This window comes from Mytilus trossulus, chromosome 5 (genome assembly GCF_036588685.1).
Source record: "Mytilus trossulus isolate FHL-02 chromosome 5, PNRI_Mtr1.1.1.hap1, whole genome shotgun sequence".
NCBI lineage: Eukaryota > Metazoa > Mollusca > Bivalvia > Mytilida > Mytilidae > Mytilus > Mytilus trossulus.
In genome coordinates, this window is record NC_086377.1 from 42565066 (window position 1) to 42586704 (window position 21639).

The 21639-nt window shown below is 32.7% G+C and overlaps 1 protein-coding gene across 1 annotated transcript; it reads right to left on the bottom strand.

Moving 5' to 3' along the window:
- Window positions 1-1410: 1410 nt before the first annotated feature.
- Window positions 1411-19905, bottom strand: LOC134718856 (uncharacterized). The gene is made up of 8 exons (XM_063581668.1): window positions 19606-19905; window positions 18576-18609; window positions 17206-17291; window positions 16329-16457; window positions 15556-15676; window positions 14646-14723; window positions 13679-13880; window positions 1411-12486 (listed from the first exon to the last, which is right to left on the bottom strand). The coding sequence occupies exons 1-8, from the start codon at window positions 19806-19808 to the stop codon at window positions 6890-6892; spliced, it is 6450 nt and encodes a 2149-aa protein (XP_063437738.1). The 5' UTR covers window positions 19809-19905; the 3' UTR covers window positions 1411-6889.
- Between the last annotated feature and the right edge of the window lie 1734 nt (window positions 19906-21639).

A 21639-nucleotide genomic window follows, 5' to 3' on the forward strand; every position in this document is an offset into this window, starting at 1 on the left:
AAATAAGGTCAAGGTCATATGACACCTGCCAGTTGGACATGGTCACCTCACAATCCTTCAATACAACAAATATAGTACATATATTGCTGATAGTATCTGAGACATGCCATAGACTTGACCACCAGAACTTGGCCTTGTTCACTACACCATGAAATGAGGTTGAGGTCAAGTGAAATATGAGAAAGGCATGAGGACCTTGTAAGGTACACACATACCGAATATAGTTATCTTATGCTCAGAATAAGAGAGAAATTAACATTACAAGGAACCTTTTTTTTTTTTAAGTAGTCACTAAACCATGAAAATGAAATCAAGGACAATGGACATGTGACAGACAGAAACTTCGTAACATAAGGAATCTATATACATAGTATGAAGCATCCAGGTTTTCCACCTTCTAAAACATAATCTTTTAAGAAGTTATCTTACTCCACCCCCACCAGATCACTATCGATATGTCTGGGACAAAATGTCTCAGGCTCAACAGAAAAACGCCTAGAGCTTTCATTTCCCTCATTTGGTCTGTAGTGAATAGTTGTCTCACTGGCAATCATACTACATCTTATTTTTATAAAGATGGGGACCAGGTGGTCTAAATTGATCACATACTGCATCACAAGCCTGTCAACAATGATCTTGTGAGTTCGAACACTGCACATTGCAGGTGCGTTTTCTTCCAATCTTGGTTGACCAGGAGTTGTCATGTCCTGCAGAAGTTCATGGTTCTACACAGGCACTCCAGGTTTCTCTACCGATAAAATCAGGCTGCCACAAAGTAGTCTTTAATGCTGAAAATGGCATTTAATACCAAACAGCTACCAGTCAACCAATTTTATAATGAAGACTTAATCTTCTATGCCAGTATATGTAGACCATCTCACTAGTTTTTTGTCCCTACTAAACTCTCCATGTATTTCTTAATTTAAAAATTTCCATTTCCAAACTTTTCCTCCATATGTTCATTGCTGTCAACCATTGGGTTTTTTCACATGACTTCAACAGGAAGTTGTCTATGTAGCATATTTTTTTCCAGATTCAATAAATAGTGATTAGGTGTATTGATCCTCCATAATAAAGTGGAAGGTTGAACTATAAGAGTGATTTTTTTTGATAATTTAAACATCTTTGTGAAAAAAGTCTATTTTGTACAACTTCATTTGTCTCTGTAGATCTTTTGTTTTTTAGGTCATTTAGCTGCTTTCTCTTCGACATAAACCACACATCTTCTTTTATTCATATACCGGGTAATAAAAGGGATCTTCCCAGACTTTTGATACCACTCTTGTGTTGTCTTCTTTTCACAGATGTTTTACCAATTTCAAATCAAAGACTGTAGAAGTTTGTCTTTTTCTATCAATCATGATGTTTAAATCACTGATGCGTTTTAATAAATGAACAACAAGGCAGAAGTTCTACATAAAATCTGTCTTTATAAAATTCTATGTTTAAAACAGCAAATCACAAAAGTTGGACTCCACAATTATAAAATCTTAACAATAATGATTTAATTGAGAATGACCATCATGCAATGTTTTCAACCTTTTCACTTCTAAAATGTTTGTAAAATACAATAAACAAAAGGGATATGATTAGATGACAATTTTTCATATTAAAATCAATTAAAATAATAATTTAAATGATTAAGATTTTCTCAATATAAATTCACCATGTGTATGTCTCTATAACAAATATTAAGAAGGTAAATATAATGAAAGAAGGACTATAAAAACAAAGTGATTTATTTTATTTCTGAAAATGTACACCAATAAATTTTGGCTAGCAATTTATTTTTGAGATGTTTAGTTGTAGAAAAATTACGTTAACATCACATTATACCAAAATAAAGAAAGAATGTAATAAACTTTTTCATATTGCCAACTTTTGACTTGGGAGTTTAAATTTATTCGGTCTATTACCTCATTTGTAACATCAAAGTAGCTTAAGAAAATAAGTTACAAAAAAGTCATCTAGATAGAACTTAATATAACTCTGAGTAACAAAAACTACTACAATTATCATTTCCTCAAGATTTTGGTAACAAAAAAAAACAATAAAAAAACTTCTATCTAGGATATAAAATAGTTTTTAAAACATGCACACTTTTCTAGCAAATCTGTGGAATAATTGTTATCATTTTTAATTGAAATTTCATATTTCAAATTAGGAATCTTTTAGGGAAAGTTTATTCAATACTAAAACTAACATAATTATTTTATATAATGGACAGAATGATATACATAAAGGAAGAAAAGAACAAATAATGGACGGAAAAAAATAAAATGGAATGAAGCATTAAATAAATAGATATGTTAAATAAAAGAGTATTAGATAAAATTTATAAATTAAGCAAAGTGACTAACCTATAATTATAAGTGAACACAATATGACTTGGTTAATATGATTTCTCATTGGACAGAAGATAATCCACAACACCATGTGACTTATTGATCTAATTCCTCATTGGACAGAGGACAATCACAATGTCATGTGACTTGTTTTACTGATTTCTCATTGGACATACATAGGACAACCACAATGTCATGTGACTTGTTTTACTGATTTCTCATTGGACAGAGGACAACCACAATGTCATGTGACTTGTTTTATCTGATTTCTTATGGACCAAGAACAATCACAATCTATAAATACATTGTATTCAATCAGAAATTTTTGTGATATTTTATCTTTGTAAAATTTGTGCCCAGATAAAAGAAAAATCATATAAATTTAATTATCATTGGTTTTAAGATTCTTTTTCTGAAATCACAATAATAAAGCATGCATTTGCTTTCAAGTTTTTTTTGTAAATTTTGAAGTCGAATATTTCTTCAATTTGTCATGTAAATAATACCCGATCATTTAATTCTAATAAATAATTCTTAAGAAAACTTGTACACCAATGCTAGACAATAGCAATGCATATTTGAAGCATTAAGTGAGAACATAAGAGATCGAAAGAAATCATTCAACCATGACAGGTAAATTACACCTAAAGATTTAAATATGCTGATTAAAGGGGTGTGCAGGGCCCCGGGCCACTTTTTGAGCCTCATATATAATAGATGCATATATTTTTTTACAATTATCAATGTATTATTTGCAAAAAGAGAATTACAATTTACAGCAGTTGAAAAATGGCAAACCAAGTCACCTAAGAACAGAGTCACAACCAGCCTCTAATGGTTTCCTAAACACAGCATCAGTGTTGGCAGGGTTTTGTAATAACATGATGCCTAATTTTTTTAAATTGGTGTTCTTTTTGAAGCTTCAAGTATAAATTACCTGTCAATATTTAGAAAGTTTTAAAAAAGTACTTATTATTCAAAGAAACCCTACCTAATATTTGTTCACGGCAAAATTGTACTTAATGGATTTCACAGGAAATAAGTCACATTAAACAAATAGGAAAAACGTTTTAGGCATTGAAAGAAAATAGTTTCAAAAAGATATTCTAAAACCCTTATGTCTTCTAAATATTTTGTACAATAGTTTTTTGAAGGAACCATGCTGTTTCAAATCCTATAGCACTATTTCAAGTGTTTTAATTTGCCTTAAATGATGAAATTTCCATTTGAAATTGTAACAAAAGACAGGTGTCTTTATAGTTTGTAAAACTCTGTTTTTACAATATAAAACCCATGTGAGCAAAATTTGCTGTGAAGAAAATACTTTTCCCTACATGAGATCAAAGGAAATTTATAATTTAGTATATTACAAATTATATATATACTATAAAATCTATACACTAACAAATCTACCAATATACTCTGCATTCAAGACTGTTTTTGTTTTGTAAAAGTTAAAAAGTTTTCCACTTTATTTTTCATTACGTTTTTGAACTGACAGTTTAATAGGTCAAATCTTGAACAGTAAACTGTTTATTCCAAAATTTTGTAAGACTTTATTAATGTGACTGTTATAAATACAATACTGTGGATTCATTAATATTCGTTGGATACCAATTTTCATGGGTTTCGTGGGAAAAGGTGAACCACGAATTCAAATGTTCAACGAATAACATATTTTCAATAGGCCTTGTATACTGAGATTAGCAAAACCACGAAATCAAATATCCACGAATATGCCAGTTTTCAGCATTCCACGAAAATTGATACCCACGAAAATAAATTAATCCACAGTAATAAGAACTCACATTCTAATATCTGAAGCATAGAGCTATTTTCAGATTTTCATAAGGACACAATTAAAAATTTCGCATTTTTGTCTATTCCATTTTCTGAATATCCAAATGTCCTCTTATAAATCTTTCTTGTGTATATTCAAAATAGACAAAGTGTTGAATGCAGTTTAAATATGTATTATAATAACAATAATAATAAAAGTTTTACAACAAAATAACAGTTTTTCATTAATTCTGACATTAATATGATACAAATATGCAACAAAATCATTACTAAACAGTAACTTTATCAATAAGTACATTGTACCAGTTTTCTTAGATTTTATGGATAACTAGCATTTTTTTGTGGATAACAAAAATGCGGATAACAAAGATACATTTCCTAGCACAAATAAAGAGTAGAAATAGCTGTAATAGTAGCCAATGCTGTCTTAAACTGTAAATTCAGAAATTGTTGCCATGTTGCCAAAATTTGTACTGTTAGTGTTGCTAAAATGGCAACAGGATAAGTTTTGCCAAATTAAAAAATGTTTCTCTGCAGCATTTATTGTTCGCTATAATTGATTTCAATTCTAATTCCATTGATCAAAATATTAAAAGGAGGCCAAAGTTTCTGAATTTACAGTATACAATTGTATACATTAATACCCAAACTTACAATAGAGGAAAAAACAACCGTTGATATGCATTAAATGTACACAATAAACAAGTCTCATACAGAAATAAAAGTGTGAAAACAAGAATTTGAAACCCACATAGCAATAAAATGGAAATAATTAATGGCATCAAAGACAAAAGTACCTAAACAAGCTTTTTTTATACAGCTAATGTTCACATACAAACAATGTGTTCTATTTTGACTATCCTTTTAAAATGAAATAATCAAAATTAACTGTAAAAAAAAAACTATTTCTCTCATGAAAAAATTTAAGACTTGAAAAATCTTTAAACTAAAAATGATAATACTAATATATAAACGAGGCAAATTGTTGTTTATTATCATGATTATGTTGAAAATTAGCAATTATTATGATTTCATTATAAAATTATTTAATGATTTAAATGAATGAATTTTAGATGATATAAAAAGAGACATTAAAATAATTTGTAAAAAAAACAAAACAAAAATTGTTGGCAATTATTCAATTTTAAGGGACACTTTTTAAAAAGCACTTATTTTGTATAAAAAGCACTATAGTTGCATACTTATCAAAAGTAATGTATAAAATATATATTTACAAATACATCATATATACAAAATTCTGCAGTCCAAGGCAATTATATATAGGAACATATTCATGAAGTTTGTCAAAAGAAGCTATATTTTCACAAATTACTTGCCTTTAAAAATTATGTATTTATCATTAAAAATTTCAAAAGTTTCCATCACAAGGCATCGACATATTACATTTAACTTTAGGCAGGACTTAATGCAGTCTTTATAATAAACTTGTGCAGCCCTAGGCCCATGGCTCTTTTTTATAGACTATGTTGGTCCGTAATATAAATTCTAGCAAACCAATTAGCAATTTTACCAATTTTGGGCTGTTGGGCCTGTGGTAGAGATTGAAGGCTGGACTAAAAAATAAACAAAATTAACTGGTCTCCTATTAATTCTTTTGACAGACTTCTTGATTAGTTCAGAAGCACATTATACACACATATGTATGTACACATTATACACATGTAATATGTACACTCATTAACATTTACAAGGGTAGCATTATACAATTATTTAGACAAATCATAACCTTCTTAAACAATTTTGCATACTGTAAATTCAGAAATTAATTGAAGTGATATTTTTCTTAAAAAGGTAATGCGAAAAATGACATAGTTGCATGCAGAGTTTTCAGAAATTGTTTAAATTAATCTGACCTTTTTGACAATTCTTAAAAAGTTGCAATAAAAAATGCAAAGAATAATTTCTGAATTTACAGAAAGTCTGATAATACATGCACTTTAAATAAAAACTAATGTCTTTCATTAGTTAACCAGTCAGTGGAATTTTCAGGCAAAAAACCTTAAACACTGGTACATAAAAACTTATATTCAATATTGTTACAACATTTTTTTAGCCATATCAATAATTTCGTCATGGTTCACGCAACATTTCACACAATAACACAATAAATTTTAGGTCAAAATGAGATCAAATCTTCATTGTACCAGCGAAAAAAAAACAATAATGGACGCAAAATAAATCCTCTTCTTTACTAACCATAACTTAACAACAGAAAAGTTTTATTTCATGTACAAAGGCTTATTGCTTTTGTTTTGCCATTGAAATTTTGTGAACTGGTTGAAATCTTAATAGAATCATGTATATAAAACAAAAACTTTATAAATCACTTTACAAATAAATCAACTTGCGAAAAACTAAAATAAATCGAGATAAGAAACTTTCAGTGAAATATAAATTCAGAGAAGTAAGGTATTCACTAAATTATTTTTAGTTCTCATTTAAGTTTGAAAAACTTATTTGTTTTCCCCCCTATCAAAAAAAAAAAAAAGATTTTTTCAAATGCTATTTTATGGTTTCATGAAAAAATATGTAATCATGCACAATAAATCACCATCTTTATTTTAAATTTTTATCAAAATAATCTCTAGCCTAAAAAAAAATATTCCCTTAAAAAGTTTTCTATTTGGCTTGTTAGTCCATAATTTTCTTACAAAATGGTAAAAACTTTTAAACCAGCACACTATCTAATACATTAATTTACTACTAATTAAAACATAACCATTTTAAATAAATCTGTTATCTTGGTTATCGTGTGTAAAGTATTGTCCATCCAGTGATTTAAGATCCTCAAGGGTCGTTTCTAGATCGTCTTCATTGAAACTTGTATTTCGTTCCAAATCTAGTGACAAATTCCTTTTAGCGATAAATTCTATATCATCGTCATCCATCATTTTCTCAATCGCTAAATCACTTTTTCTATGTCTGATTTTTCTCTCCGACCTTCTGACCCCTACCTCTACTGTGTTCTGCGACCTTGAGATATCTTGACTGTCGAAGTCTGGAATGAAATTAACTAGATCAAGACTATTGTTTTGTAAACTTGCTTTGATAGATTCAATTTGTAACGATTTCTCATGGTCTTCATCGTTTTGAGATAGTCCACTGTTTGGGTATACACTAGAATCACTACTTTGTAATAAATGTTCTGGCAGTGACCGATTATGTAAATCTGAAGAACTTCTATTCACTTTACGACTTCCATATTTTGTAGACATCAATGCCAGTCTGTGAGAAAATGGTGCAACCATCAACTGTTCTGTATTCCCATTTCCAGTATCTTGTTGTTGTTGTGAAATAACATTGTCATTTCTTTGAGATGGAACATCAAACGCACCTTGAGATGGAACATCAAACGCACCTTTGTTTGACAATCTATTTTGATCCATTCTATTACCCTGTAATTGTGATAATAAAGCATCACTGTAGGAAGGTGGTGGTTTTTGTAATGCCTGATGTTCACTTCTTGGTAAAATGCTTCCAATTCCAATAAGATCCTTCCTTAGTTTAGTTTGTTCCTTAGCCTGAAGAGGTCCTGACGATGTTTGATTAGACTGAGACATAGCCACTGTCACGACAGGCTTTATCAAGGTCACATTGCTGTCAATCTGGAACTGTGAACCTTGAATCGGTACAAAAGACTGGACCGGACCAGTTCCATCTATTGGACTCTGTATTATATTTCTACACGGTGTCTGACTTGGTGATTGTAAAGGATAAGGCGTTGAGGTCTGGAATCGTGGTGAGATAGCTGACGACACTGGGCTGAACATTGCTGTATCGCTAGCAATGCTTTGAGCTGAGTCTGCACGAGTTGACATAAAACTAGAATTATGTCCCGATGTAACTGAGGTGTCACAATTTATGGACTGTGAAACTGGTGTTGGATTTAATATAGGACTGGCCCCAATGCTTCCATATCCAGGATCTGAGAATGGTGTCTGATTGGTCATCCTGTCGACTGAAGTTTCTCGTCTTCTAACATTTGTGGAATGAATGGGACTTGGAAATAATGTAGGAGTCGTAACAGACCTTCGATCCAAAGCTGAATTTGCTGAAATCTGTGATGTTATTCTTTCAACGGAGGGTGTCCTCTGTCTCCTACTGACAGGTCTTTGAGGACTAGCAAAGACATCTCCTACATTTGTTGGACGATCAGCAATCCTGGAAGTTCCCATTTTATTTACCTCTATATTACTTCCTTGTCTACTTTGAGGTCTTGATGATTGCAGTTGCTGTAATGCTTTCATCTGATTTGAATTTATTTCAAAATTTTGTAAAGTATTCCTTGGGCTATGCATTTCATTATTTGAAATAGTGTGCAATTTCTTCTGAATAGCCTCAACATCTTTTGAAAATTTAGCATTTTCTACATTATCATTTGGATCATTACCCATAATGCCACCAGTAACCATGGTAACTTGTTCCGTAATGAAATCAGCAATTTCTGCAGGCAAATCACTGTCTGCTTCCATTGGTAGTTCTGAATCTGTTGGTACAGCAAAGCCAGTACTACTCTGTAGAATGTCATGCTCATGTGGAACATTTAGATGTGAAATACTCATGTTGTCAGACAAAGGAGCATCGCTAAATGACTTGCTTCTATCATGCAGCAAACGCTCATTTTCAAAATGAAAGTTTGACTTTCCAGCAGTGTTAACATGTGAAAAATTTCCTGAAGCATTGGCATCTATTGAACCAAAATCTGTGATATTTCTATCTTTCTTCTGCAGGAAAGTATTTATCATTTGATCTAGTAGAGGCTTTTCTTTTAACAATTGTTGTTGAGACTTCCTTAAAGACAAGGAGTTCACCCCGACTGCTGCTGAACTAACTTTTCTCAGTGGCCTTACTGAATGTGGCTGTTCAGGTTGTACTAGATCTATCAAGGCATCTATCTCTAGCATGCTAATATCTGGAGAGTGTTGACTTTTGTGCTTCAGAGCTGATGTGATTGTCTTATTTGTTTTAGGGCTCCCATCTATTTCAAACGTACATGAACGACTCTCACGTCTATTTTCAGTGCTTTCCTCAAGAGGATCAAATAGAATAACATCATCATCATTTTCATCTCCTGAATTCAACCTCTTTCTACCGAAACATCTAAACTGGCCATTATCAGTGTTGAAAAATTTCCTTTTTCTACCACCAGCTTGCTCTATATCAGCAGAACACCTGGATCCTGGTCGAGAATGAACAATCTGGTCACCATCTTCAATTTTAGCAAATTTGGAAGGTGTTTCACATGAAACCTCCATATCATTTTCTTTTTCTTTATACATTTTCAGAACATCTTCTATATCCATCGTATCATCATCGTTCAAATCAGGGCTTTCAACTCCTTTCTTTCTCTCCCCGGTATCCTGACCAAGGCTAAGCGTATTTGGTCTTGCTACGGACGATTTAACGGGTGATTTATCAAGTGGTTGAGGTACATGATTTATTACATAAACAACATCCCCTGTAGACACTAATCCTGGAGGAACTTGCATTTGTCCGCTCTGTAGTCTGTCCGTCCTGTCCTGTCCTGTCCCAGGTTGTATCTTCTGAGACATTCCAACATTGAACAGATTTTTGACATTTCTATGATCAGCTGGTACAAAAAATGACCCAACTGAAACTGGAATATTTGTCCCGTTTTCTACATTTGAACACATCTGTGGATTAATTGTACCCGGCAAATTCTGACTATTTGATATGTCTATATTAATGGTCCCTGTAACATTTTGAGCACCAGAATGTTGCTTGTTCTTCAAAGCAAGCTCAGCCTCACGGGCTCTTTTCTCCTTTAGAAGTTCAGACACAGATTTAGATTTGTCATAAACAAAATTGTCAGTTGGAGTGATTTTAGTGTCCTTCAAAATTGTTGATATTGTTTTTACTGGCGAGGCTTTTGGACGAATGGGTGCAAATCTGCTTTTTGTGGATTTCTTAGGAGTGGACGGGTTCGAATGAAGTGAAGTATCCAAAGTCTCCTGATTATTGAGTGGAACAATTGAACACAGTGTAGATGGTGTTGAATTTACAACCTTGAATGATGACATGGACGACTTGCTCGGAGACTTCAAAATAGCTAGCGATGTTGAGACGGATGAAATGGGACTTGAACGAGGGACAACTAATGGCACCGATGACATTGAGACGTCTGGGTAACTCACAACCGGTTGATTTGTAGCAATTGGTGATTGTAGCGTTGGAACTGATACAACCGGTCTAATCATGGATGGAAGATTGTAACCACTAGGGGATTGTTGTGTTGAAACTGGAGCAACCGGTCTGATCATGGATGGAAGATTGTAACCACTAGGGGATTGTAGTGTTGTAACTGGAGCAACTGGTCTCATAATGGAAGGCAGATTGTTAGCACTAGGTGATTGAAGTGTTGTAAGCGACACAACCGGTCTGTTAATGGATGGAACGTTGGTAACATTTGGTGAAAGCAATGCTTGAACAACAGTTCCTGGTGAAAATTGTTGGATGGTTGACTGGTGACTTTTATCTGTAGCACTGATAGCAACTTTTATAGAGCCACTTGAACAAATGTTTGGCTGATTTCCTATAAGGTCTATTGTCTGTCTTAGTAAAACATTCTGATTATTTGCTTGATTTCCGACAAAGCCTAGCGTCTGTCTCCTTATCACATTCTGATTGTTTGCCTGTTGCGCCAGCAAAGCGATTTCTGGAGCACGAGCCATCTGTTTGAGCAGCTGACTGCAGGAAGAACTTGTAGTGGTGACAGGTAGAATAACTGTATGTGCAGAAGTTGGTACTGAACTAACATTCTTCCCGATATCGGAGATCTGACCTTGTCCAAGAACAATTCCAGAACTTCCTCCTATATTGAAATGTGCAGGCAAGATGAGTTTGCCATCTGATGTTAACTGCTGCGGCAATACAGTTCCTTTGTTTTTGGTCTCCATAGAAACAGTTGATGAGGCCATGGCTGGCAAAGAATTGTTCATGGCAGTCTTCGACATATTTGTTGATGACACAACCAAATTGCTTGGGGCAATAATCCCACTTTGTAAAACAGGTTGAAACATAACTTTTCCTACTAAACTTTCTGTGGTCCTCTTGGGTGCTTCAGTAACAGATCCAAATGGACGGTCTTTTCTCAATGTCTGACTTTGACCAGCAACTTGTTCTATCTTCTCCAAATAATGGGACGGAAGTTTGGTGATATCAAAGTTGTTCGGAACAGTTATAAAAATCTGACCATCACTTTGTGTCAAATTAATGGACGGACCTTTACACAAGTCAACATTGGAATCCTTCCTGCTTTGGATTTGCGAAAATGGAACAAAAGCACTACGAGATGAATGGTTGGCAGAACTTATCAGATTGGCAGAATCACTGTCAGCCCTCTCAACTGTTGAAGAATTACTATTCAACAACTGTTTAATACTTTCATTTCCGACAGACGTTTCAATGTTAGTGTTGAAGGAATTATAGTCATTGACAGATACAGGAATGTTCCATACATTGGCGGAAATGAGAGACGGTTTTCTGATGATATGCTGAATCTGACTAGAAGTTTTCTCACTTTCTACTTCCATTAATAAAACATTATTAGTATTCACTGGACGGTTTCCATCAACTTCATCAGAAATCCTACTTTCAATTTCAGCTCTAGTGTTTATATTCCTACTTTCAATTTCAGCTTGATTGTTTATGTTCCTATTTTCTCTTTGTTCTATATTAAACCTTGGATTTGATTTCACATTACTTTCATGAACAAAATTCACATTGGCAGTGTTTTCTTCACATTGTACTGTTGTTAGCTCTCTAAGAATATTTTGGTCCATTTGAATATTTTTAGAAATTTCTATATTTAGATTCCTAGCAACATCTACTGGCTGATTCTTCCTAGTTGAGATCTGATTTTTGTTATTACCAGATCTTTTTGGTTGCCCACTATTCAAACTGGACACAGATTTGTCTTTTTCATCACTAACCATTTCAACATCAACTTCAGAAATAGACTTTGATCTTTCTTGTTTTGTTTTGTTCGGCTGCTGAACAACCATGACCGACTGACTACGCTGTAAATCTGTTTTGCCTTGTACACTTTTTGATCGATTTCCACCGTCTTCAAACAATCGTTTAATGGGAGATTTGATCACCTGCTGGATTGATGGAGAAGTAATAAATGGAGTTTGTCGATCGTGAGTTTCTTTTAACTTTTGTTCGTTTTCCTCGCGTTGCTGTTGAAGTTTTTTCTTTTGTTCACGTAACAGTTTACCTTCTTGTAGTTTTCTCTGAAGTAACATTTGTGTTTCTTTGTGTCTGTCCCCACCGGTGCTGTTGGAAAACAAGGATGGCTCTGAAAATACAAAACATATGATTTATTAAGTTATCTCCCTTACAAAAATAAAGAATTATCTCCCATATAATAGTTCTTATTTTTTATGTGTGTTGTAAAACAAGGATGGCTCTGAAAATACAAGACATATATTTTATTAAGTTATCTCCTTTACAAAAATAAAGAATTATCTCCCATATGATTGTTCTTATTTCATTTTTTATGTGTGTTGAAAAACAATGTAGGCTCTGTGAATACAAAATGGATGTTCATGTCTTTAAATGAATAAACAATATAAAAAAAGAAGATGGTGTGTGATTGCCTATGAGACAACTCTTCACAAGAGACCAAATAACACAGAAAATTACCAAATAAAGTTCACTGTACGGCCTTCAACAATGATCAAAGCCCACACCGTATAGTCAGCAAATTGTGTAGATAGCTGTCTAACAAGCAAAAAACCCTAACTCTAAAAATTTAAGGGCATACACTACATAAGTATCGCTCTGCTATGCATTTGCCAATTTGAACATTGGCTTTATGTTTTTCTAATCATATGGTATTGCTCAATGTCATGATTGACAAGCCTTTTTTGATCCAATTATGATTATAATTTGTAAATCGTTTATATTTATGGTTTGTCAGGTAAGTAATTAATTTGAAAGTTTTAACTCATCAATACACTGTAGTTTTGTTAATACAAAGTAGATGAAGGATTTACAACTATGAATGATGGTGAAGATTCAAAGAGAGCCCACATGGATTCCTCTAATAAATTTCACAGCCTTCAATGGATTCTTTTAAGTTGTGAAATTTTCAATATTATTCAGTTATCTCCCTTACAAATATGAAGAATTATCTCCCATTAAATTGCTATTATTTTATTCACAAATAATAAAATTGAGAATGTAAATGGTGAATGTGTTCAAAAGACAACAAACTTAACAAAAGCAGAAAACATTTTCAACAGACAGTAAATTCAGAAATTATTGCAATCTTTTTATTATTGCAACAAAATGCAACAAGTTTATAATTGCAATAATTTAAACTTGATTCTTCTCAATATTGCAAAAATTAAAATCGCATTATAGTCTTTAACAACAACATCTCAATAATAAATGCATGCAATAATTTCTGAATTGTCAGTAATGAGAAATTCCAGCATACACTCTCTTCAGCTGGCCTCTAAACGAAATGTGTACTAGTTCAGTACCTTTAATATTCTGTATTCCTGCATCCTCCATAGCAGCAATGACAGTGAAGGCTGCTACTGATTTACTGTTAACACACAGGTTACTGATAAGATATTCAGCCAGATCACGTATCCCCTGGAAGTTAGCACTGAGAAGTTTGTGGGCCCACTCACACACCAGTTGACAAGAGGCTGTGTTGAGTTCGTCATCTTCATTTCCAGGCTAAAGAAAAAATATCACTATTTATATAAATATTTCCAACTCTGTTAAACATTTTAAAAACCTTTTTAATGCAAACTCAAACTTAAAGTACAAGTTCTAGCGTCAACTTTGTGTTTTTTTTCCCATTTTGATCCTATTTGAAATAGGGTGTTTATATTAGATAAACTGAATATCTTCATTGTGTCTGCGGAAGCATTTCTTTCATCTTTTGGCATAATCAATGCTTTCAAAATACTTTTAAATTTGATTGTAGAATTGTGTGATCTGTATAGCGGGTTATTTTCGCAGATAGAACAAAATCGTAAAAAAAAATCCGCCAAATTAATAGTGTACATACAAAGGTATTGATAAAACTTTTGAATCCGCAAAAATAATAACCGCCAATATATGTTGTATACCATATTCAATCAAAATCGTGAAATTTCTCACACGCAAATATAACCCGCTATACGGTTTATATTTTTTTACCCTGTGCATTGATTTGTTGTCAAGGGGAGCATCTCCAGACATAACTATTGCAATTGTTTTCTCTGTCTATTTATATATTATCGCAATGTATTTTACATTTTTTATAATATCAGGTTCGCAATAATAAAATCTTGTATAATTTAATTAGTAATTATTTCAACACAAATTTTGTTTGCGATTGCATATATAAATTAGATTTTTTCCAGTTGTCATTGATACCCTATAATAAATGCACACATTAATATCTGAATTAATAGTACTATGATTTGTCAATGTTATGTACTTATTGGTACTTACTGCAGTATTTGATAATATTTCTAACTCGGGTAATGTGGGCGGCAGAACATCTAATTTCTTCCTTAGTCCTCCATAACAATATGTATGTAGTGTTAAGGAAACAACATTAAAACATTCCAGTATAAAAATTAAAATATGATGGATTTAACTTGTCATATGTCACTTGTGAACATATTTTAAATTAAACATCACATTTCTTTTTTTTAATCATATGAATTGGCTTTGAAATACCTTTGAAAAATAACACAAGCTATTATATTCAATATTTTAACAAAATTTAGTATCAAACTTTTAGTTAACAATCTATGGTGGACCAGTGTATATAACAAAATATTCCTGGTTTACAGTGCTCAGTTTTAGTATGCTATGTTGTGATGTGTATTCTGCAGTTTGTTTTTCGTAAAAAAAATGTTTTTTGACATGGTGTTGTCTTTTTGTCAGGGACATGTGAGTTTGAATATCTTTTAGGCCACATTTAAAAGAATGTCTGTTTCCCCTCCCCCGGGTCTACCCTCTATATACAGACCAGGAAGGCAGGTTCTTTTTTTTTATTTAGATTATCAATCCTTCTGCTTTCAAGCATTTTCCAAAAATGGAAACAAATTATTTTCAGGAAAAAAATAATTATGATTTTTTTGTGGAAAATAATTTTTTGACCTGGGTGGGGGAAGGAAACAAACATATTTTTAATTTTGGCCTTAGGTAATCTCTGACTTTCTTCTTGAAATATAAATGAAGCATACATCAAAGGACTAGCTATTCTTTTCCCCCCCCAAAAAAAAAAAGTTTAAAAGATATATGTTTACAGTCATGGACATTTCATTTGTAAATTTTGCGTTAAAGTGTCACAGAATTTTTTATTTTTCCTCAAGTATGCTAGCTTTTTGTAAAATTAATTATTAGGAAAAGGATATCTTGACTGCCCTCTCTGTCCCAATCTTCTTGGTTTTACATTAGGAAACACTGATTTCATCAACTTGCCAAAATCAGCTGTACTGAGGGGCTTTATATCATGATTTTCACAATAGGACCTGAAAATATAAAACAAAGGTATCTTTATAATACAGTAATTTTTTCATGTTAAATAGTACAAATAGCATCCACATAAAAATAGGGAGAACTTTTGATGACAAATGAATACAAGCAAATATGGTCCCTAACTCTTTGTCTTTTATTCTATTTTCTTCTCTTTTCTTGTAAACTTTGTTGAACTAAAATTAGTGAAAGTGAAATTGGTTTAAATTACTAATCATATAAACTTAAATTTCCAAAAAATCAGAAGGATTCACTTCAGCAGCAGGGGAGATAACCCTTTCCTGCATAATGACGCCTTTTGACGCCACCTCCTTTACTCCATAATGACACCTTTTGACGCCTGTGTAGTACCTCAGTTGAAATGCTTTGACCTCGAAATGTTTGCATCAGACTTAACAAAATTTGTATCCAATATGAAAAGAATATTCATGAGAATATCTTGACTGGAATTTCATTGATAAAATATTTGTTTCTCAATGCATTCATACTTTAAACCTGATGATTTTTTTTAATGAAAAAATCCTATGCATATCAAGTGTGTAAAAAATGTCCATGGATAATCAGCAAATTGTCTGATATTAGACTGTAAAGACAAATTGCAACATGGGAGATAACTCCACATTTATTGTCTGACAATTCTATCCTTACCTGTAATCATCATACACATCTTGTTTAGGTAGGCAGATAAGTTCATCTTCCTCTAAATGTGACTTGATCCATGTATATGTCTGGGCTTGCTGTGTTCTGTTAGGTTTCTGTACACCTATAGTTGGGGTCCTGAAAAATAACATGTGTTGTCAATGAATGAGAAAACCCCAAAAATATATAATTCACTAAATTTTTTGCCAAAGTGTTACCATAAAGTGGGTTATTTTCGCAGGTTTAAAATTTCCTGATTTTCATTGAATAAGGTATACAAAATAATTTGGCGGTTATTATTTTGGCTGATTCAAAACTTTTATCAATACCTTTGCATGTACACTTTTAATTTGGCTGAAGTTATTTTGGCAATTTTGTTCTATCCACGAAAATAAGAGAATATTTACAGCCCATGAAAATAACCTGCTATACTGTGTTCTGTCTGTGTTTTAATTTTCTTTCTAAGTCCTGATTGACCAATCATTGTGAAAAGTAAAATTATTCCATAAATTTTTAATATTGTGTTTATGTAAACTTGAATTTGCAATGGGGGTCACGGTTTATTCCATGCTGGGGGTCATGGTTTGTTCCATGCTGGGGTCATGCTTTGTTCCATGTTGGAGGTCACTGTGACTTTAAAAGATAAATTAAAGCATAGTTTCTTAGTTTTTGGTTTGAAACTGACTCCAAAGAACACACCTCTCGTACAGCATGATTTTCATCAGGTTAGTTTGGGATGCCTAAATGTCTAGAAGCATCAAAACTTAGATTGCTTAAACAAAAAGTCAGGGATTAATTTTCACTTAACTGTAAGTTTTTCAGCTCCAAAAATTTTCATTTGAAAAACGTAAAATTCCTAATCTGTCATTCATTGTAAATTACTTACTTTCTAAACTCTTTACATGAATCTCCTGTAGGTAGTTTTAAATACAGGAACAGTTTTTCTACATCTGATAAACTCTTTACTTCATTCTGAAAAACAATCATTATACATGATATACACATCAGCACATTTTCCAAATAAACTAAAAAAAAAAAGTAACATTTTAAAATTTGTGTCATAAAATTTCTTTTTATTCATCTGCAGAATAATAAATTCTCACTGGTAGAAGTCACACATGCACACTTTGGAGTGAGTATTTGGTACCCTGCTATTAATACAGAAGTCTAAAATCTGCAATATAAAGATGGAATGTGGGAATAAAACTTATTCAATAAAGACAAAATTCTTCTCAAATGTGAATTATTTGCCATATTAAATGTATGGCCTTGTTGATCATGCTTGATACTTCCATTTCAAAGTGGTTATATTTTTTTGTATGATTGTATTGGATTGTTTTTGTTTGTATATATTTACATCTTGTTTCACCTATGAATGTGAGAGTGTTTTTAAATAAAGCATATTGTATCATATTATTGTAGTGTTAATTTGATCTACTTTGTAATATTATTGTTAAGATTTCTCTCAGTGATACATGGTTATGTCTATTCCAATCAATGATTAATAAAGATTTACATTTACACAATGTATTTTGTGTATTTCAGCATTTATACATGTTTATACAAACATAAAATACAACAAAAATATAGAAAATTTCCTTGTTCTTTTTCAAATTCAAACAGCAAATAGCTGTTCAAATGTCATAAAAATCTCCAGTTTTTACAAGAAACTCAAAGGCAGGATTATGATTTAGTACGCCATAATGTATATAACGATTTTCCTAAGTATTATATTACTTTATATATTACTTTATATTATAATGCTAGATAAAGGTGTATTCAAAATACGTATATTATTGAAAAAAGAGAGTAGATTACGTATTTGGCACAACTATTTTGAATTTTGGACCCTCAATGCTCTTCAACTTTGTACTTGTTTGGCTTTTTAGCTGTTTTGATATGAGCGTCACTGATGAGTCTAATGCAGACGAAACGCGCGTCTGGCGTACTAAATTATAATCCTGGTACCTTTGACAACTATTTACAAACCCCTCTGCAGGTCATAAACTTTTAAAATGCAAAATCTCAAAATGAACATGCCTGTCAGTGTGTTCAGGAACAGCCCTTTCTAATTCATTTTCACTAGACAATTGCAGTATGCTTGTGGTCTATCATGAATACTGATAAATATGCTAATGTTTGTGTCATTTTGGTATTTTGTGGATAGTTGTCTCATTGGCACTCATACCACATCTTCTTTTTTATATCCTTAAAGTTTCTTAAACTATCTACTTTTTATTCAATTTCAATACTCACAACTATTCTGCTGATGGTACTTTGTGCCTCATTGCTAAAAAAAGAGAGAAAAAACATGAAGAGAATAATGTTGACATTGCAAAATAAGTTCAGCTGTTTTAATCAATAGTTAATTATAATGCAACATGGTTTGTAATGTTCATCTTTTTGGATAATGTCCCAAATTTTCATGGCTTAAAAATGTACACACAATCACAGACAACGTATGACAATATTAAAATGTATGATTTGATGTTGCTTTCTGTCAGCCTCATTGCAATGGAGAGAGATATATTATAAACTAAGCTATGACAGAATCAATTTATGATTTGATGGTCACAAATGCCCATTTATTGGCTTTGCCTCAGATTACCCCATGCATGAAGTGTCATATCTTACTATAAAGTTAAAGTTAAGTCACAAAAGAAGACATTGGATGCCACAAAGGAGAAATTATTGTTGAACAATGACAAAAGTTTAAGTGTTAAGACTCCCACATAGCGATACGGTCTACATCTACTATTCAAGGGAAGCAATACACCTTATCGCTATTTGTCCGTCATTACTGGATATCACACAGGTTCCAGCCACAATGGAAAAGAGATTGTTGTATGCGTCAAAAGGTCAAGTGGCTGGCCGAGTAGGCTACTGCATTTTGTTGAAAAATAAACAATGAAACACAACAACATTAATAGATGACGTCACCATTATCACGTCAGTGACCCCCTGTGAAACTTACCAACCCCCTACGGCAACCCCCTACGGTCTCATAGGGGGTCACCACGTGACGGCGTTTAACCAATCACAACGTGATAATTTATCTGTGGTCCGATAAAATCATATGAAATGCCTCTAGGGTAGTTCAAATATTTATCTTGAATATATCACACTATAACAGTTAAAAATCACTTCACTGTCCATAGATCTAGACATGATTCATTTACTATGAATCACTCCAATAAAAGCCATAAGTATATATATATATATATATCAATAAATTAACAACACATTTACAAAACCATCATCAATTGACTCTCCCGAAAAATATTACCTCAGGGAGGATTCTAAGCCTTCCTCAATATGAGAGAACCTTGACTTAGTCTCTTTCTCATTATTATTGGTAGGTGACATTTTGTAAACATTGACGTCCTCAGAATTCTGGACAACTTGTTTTGCATTTTGTGACCAAAATGCAGGATCGATCTGAGCGATATCTACTCTAAAGTTATCTTGACATATCAAAATATTATTCATGCTACATGAAGTTGTTAGGTTATGTTGTCAAAGTTGTAAAATAATAAATTTTCTTTAAAACTATAAAATCCGATGAACTCCATTGTTGGTATTTCTTTTTGCGCATGCTCAAATAACAAAACGTAAAATAAAGTGTCGTAAAATGTATCTCTGAGGTCATTTTTGAATAATTTTTGATCAAAACACTTAATACCATTTGTTTATCTTTAAAAATATTTTAATCGTCATTGTTATTATGATGGGTTTTATAGGGTCGATTTAGGTTTGTTATTTCAAAAGAAAAGTTTAAAATGAATACTGCTTATCCCGCACCCGTACTAAACTCTCTGTTAAAATTTCGGTATCCTGTCGTTTCGGCCCCACAAAACCGATCCGGCCACAAGTCAATCCTTCCCACGGTTGATCCGGCCCCAAGTCGATCCGGCCCCATAATAAAATATGAATAAACTATATTCACTATATGGAGGAATTTGTCACAAATTTGAAAAGTAGTAATAAAAGAGTCGTTTCGGCCCCATCAAACCGATCCGGTCCCAAGTCGATCCGGCCCCGGTCGATCCGACCCCATAATAAAATATGAATAAACTATATTCACTATATGGAGGAATTTGTCACAAATTTGAAAAATAGTAGTAAAAGAGTCGATGATGGACGACAACAGATAAGTGAAGTATTGGAGTACCAGTTAAAGAATAATTTTAAATCGATACGGAACTGATTGTTATTGTGTCTGTTTGTACAAATGTATAGCAGCTACAACATATTTTAAAAAGTGAAGATATTTTCCATGTTGACTTTGAATGTCATCTAAAGAAACTATTTTTCAAAGGCCTTTTTTTTTTTTTCAACGTACACCTTTTACATTTTAATAAAAATCATAAACTTTTATGAATTACAATTAATATATATCTTTATTTTTATTCCTTACAAATATATTTTCTATTGGGCCAGATCGACTTTACATATGGGCCGGATCGACGTGGGGCTGGATCGACCCGAAAGCAAAATTTCAATTTCGGACATAATTTTAAAAATGAAAAAAATATCGATTATCGTGTTCGGTTCTAAATATAAAAGTTGATTGCACACAACGTTACAAAAGAGGGACGAAAGATACCAAAGGGACAGTCAAACTCATAAATCTAAAACAAACTGACAACGCCATGGTTAAAAATGAAAAAGACAAACAGAAAAACAATAGTACACATGCCACAACATAGAAAACTAAAGAATAAACAACACGAACCCCACCAAAAACTATGGGTGATCTCAGGTGCTCCGGAAGGGTAAGCAGATTCTGCTCCACATGTGGCACCCGTCGTGTTACTTATGGGATACAAATCCGGTAAATAGTCTAATTCGGTAGGTCACATTCATGAAAGGGAAGGGGATTGTAGTTACGACGTAATGAACATATCCGATATTATTTGTGAAACGGTTATTCCATAACGGTCAACAAACTCGTGAAGCGTCCGTAAAATTTACGAAGGTATGATTTCAACTTCACCATTTGGAACTCTTGGTTTAATAGCTTCCTTGTGAGCAGTAACCATCTATCAAGAAAATCATGATAAAAAATGCAAGCACGGGAATATCGTATCAATTGGGAGATATATACTCCGTATGCAGGTGCTGCTGGAATGTTGCTACTTAGAAATGGAAAGTTCACAATTGGAAAGCTGAAATCATCTCTTTTGTCGTAAAGTTTTGTCTTCAACCGACCCTCATTGTCAATTTCTAGATGTAAGTCAAGATATGAAGCCGACTTAACTGTATCTGTAGTATCCTTGATCTCCAATTCGATCGGATAGATGCGTTCCACATAGTCACC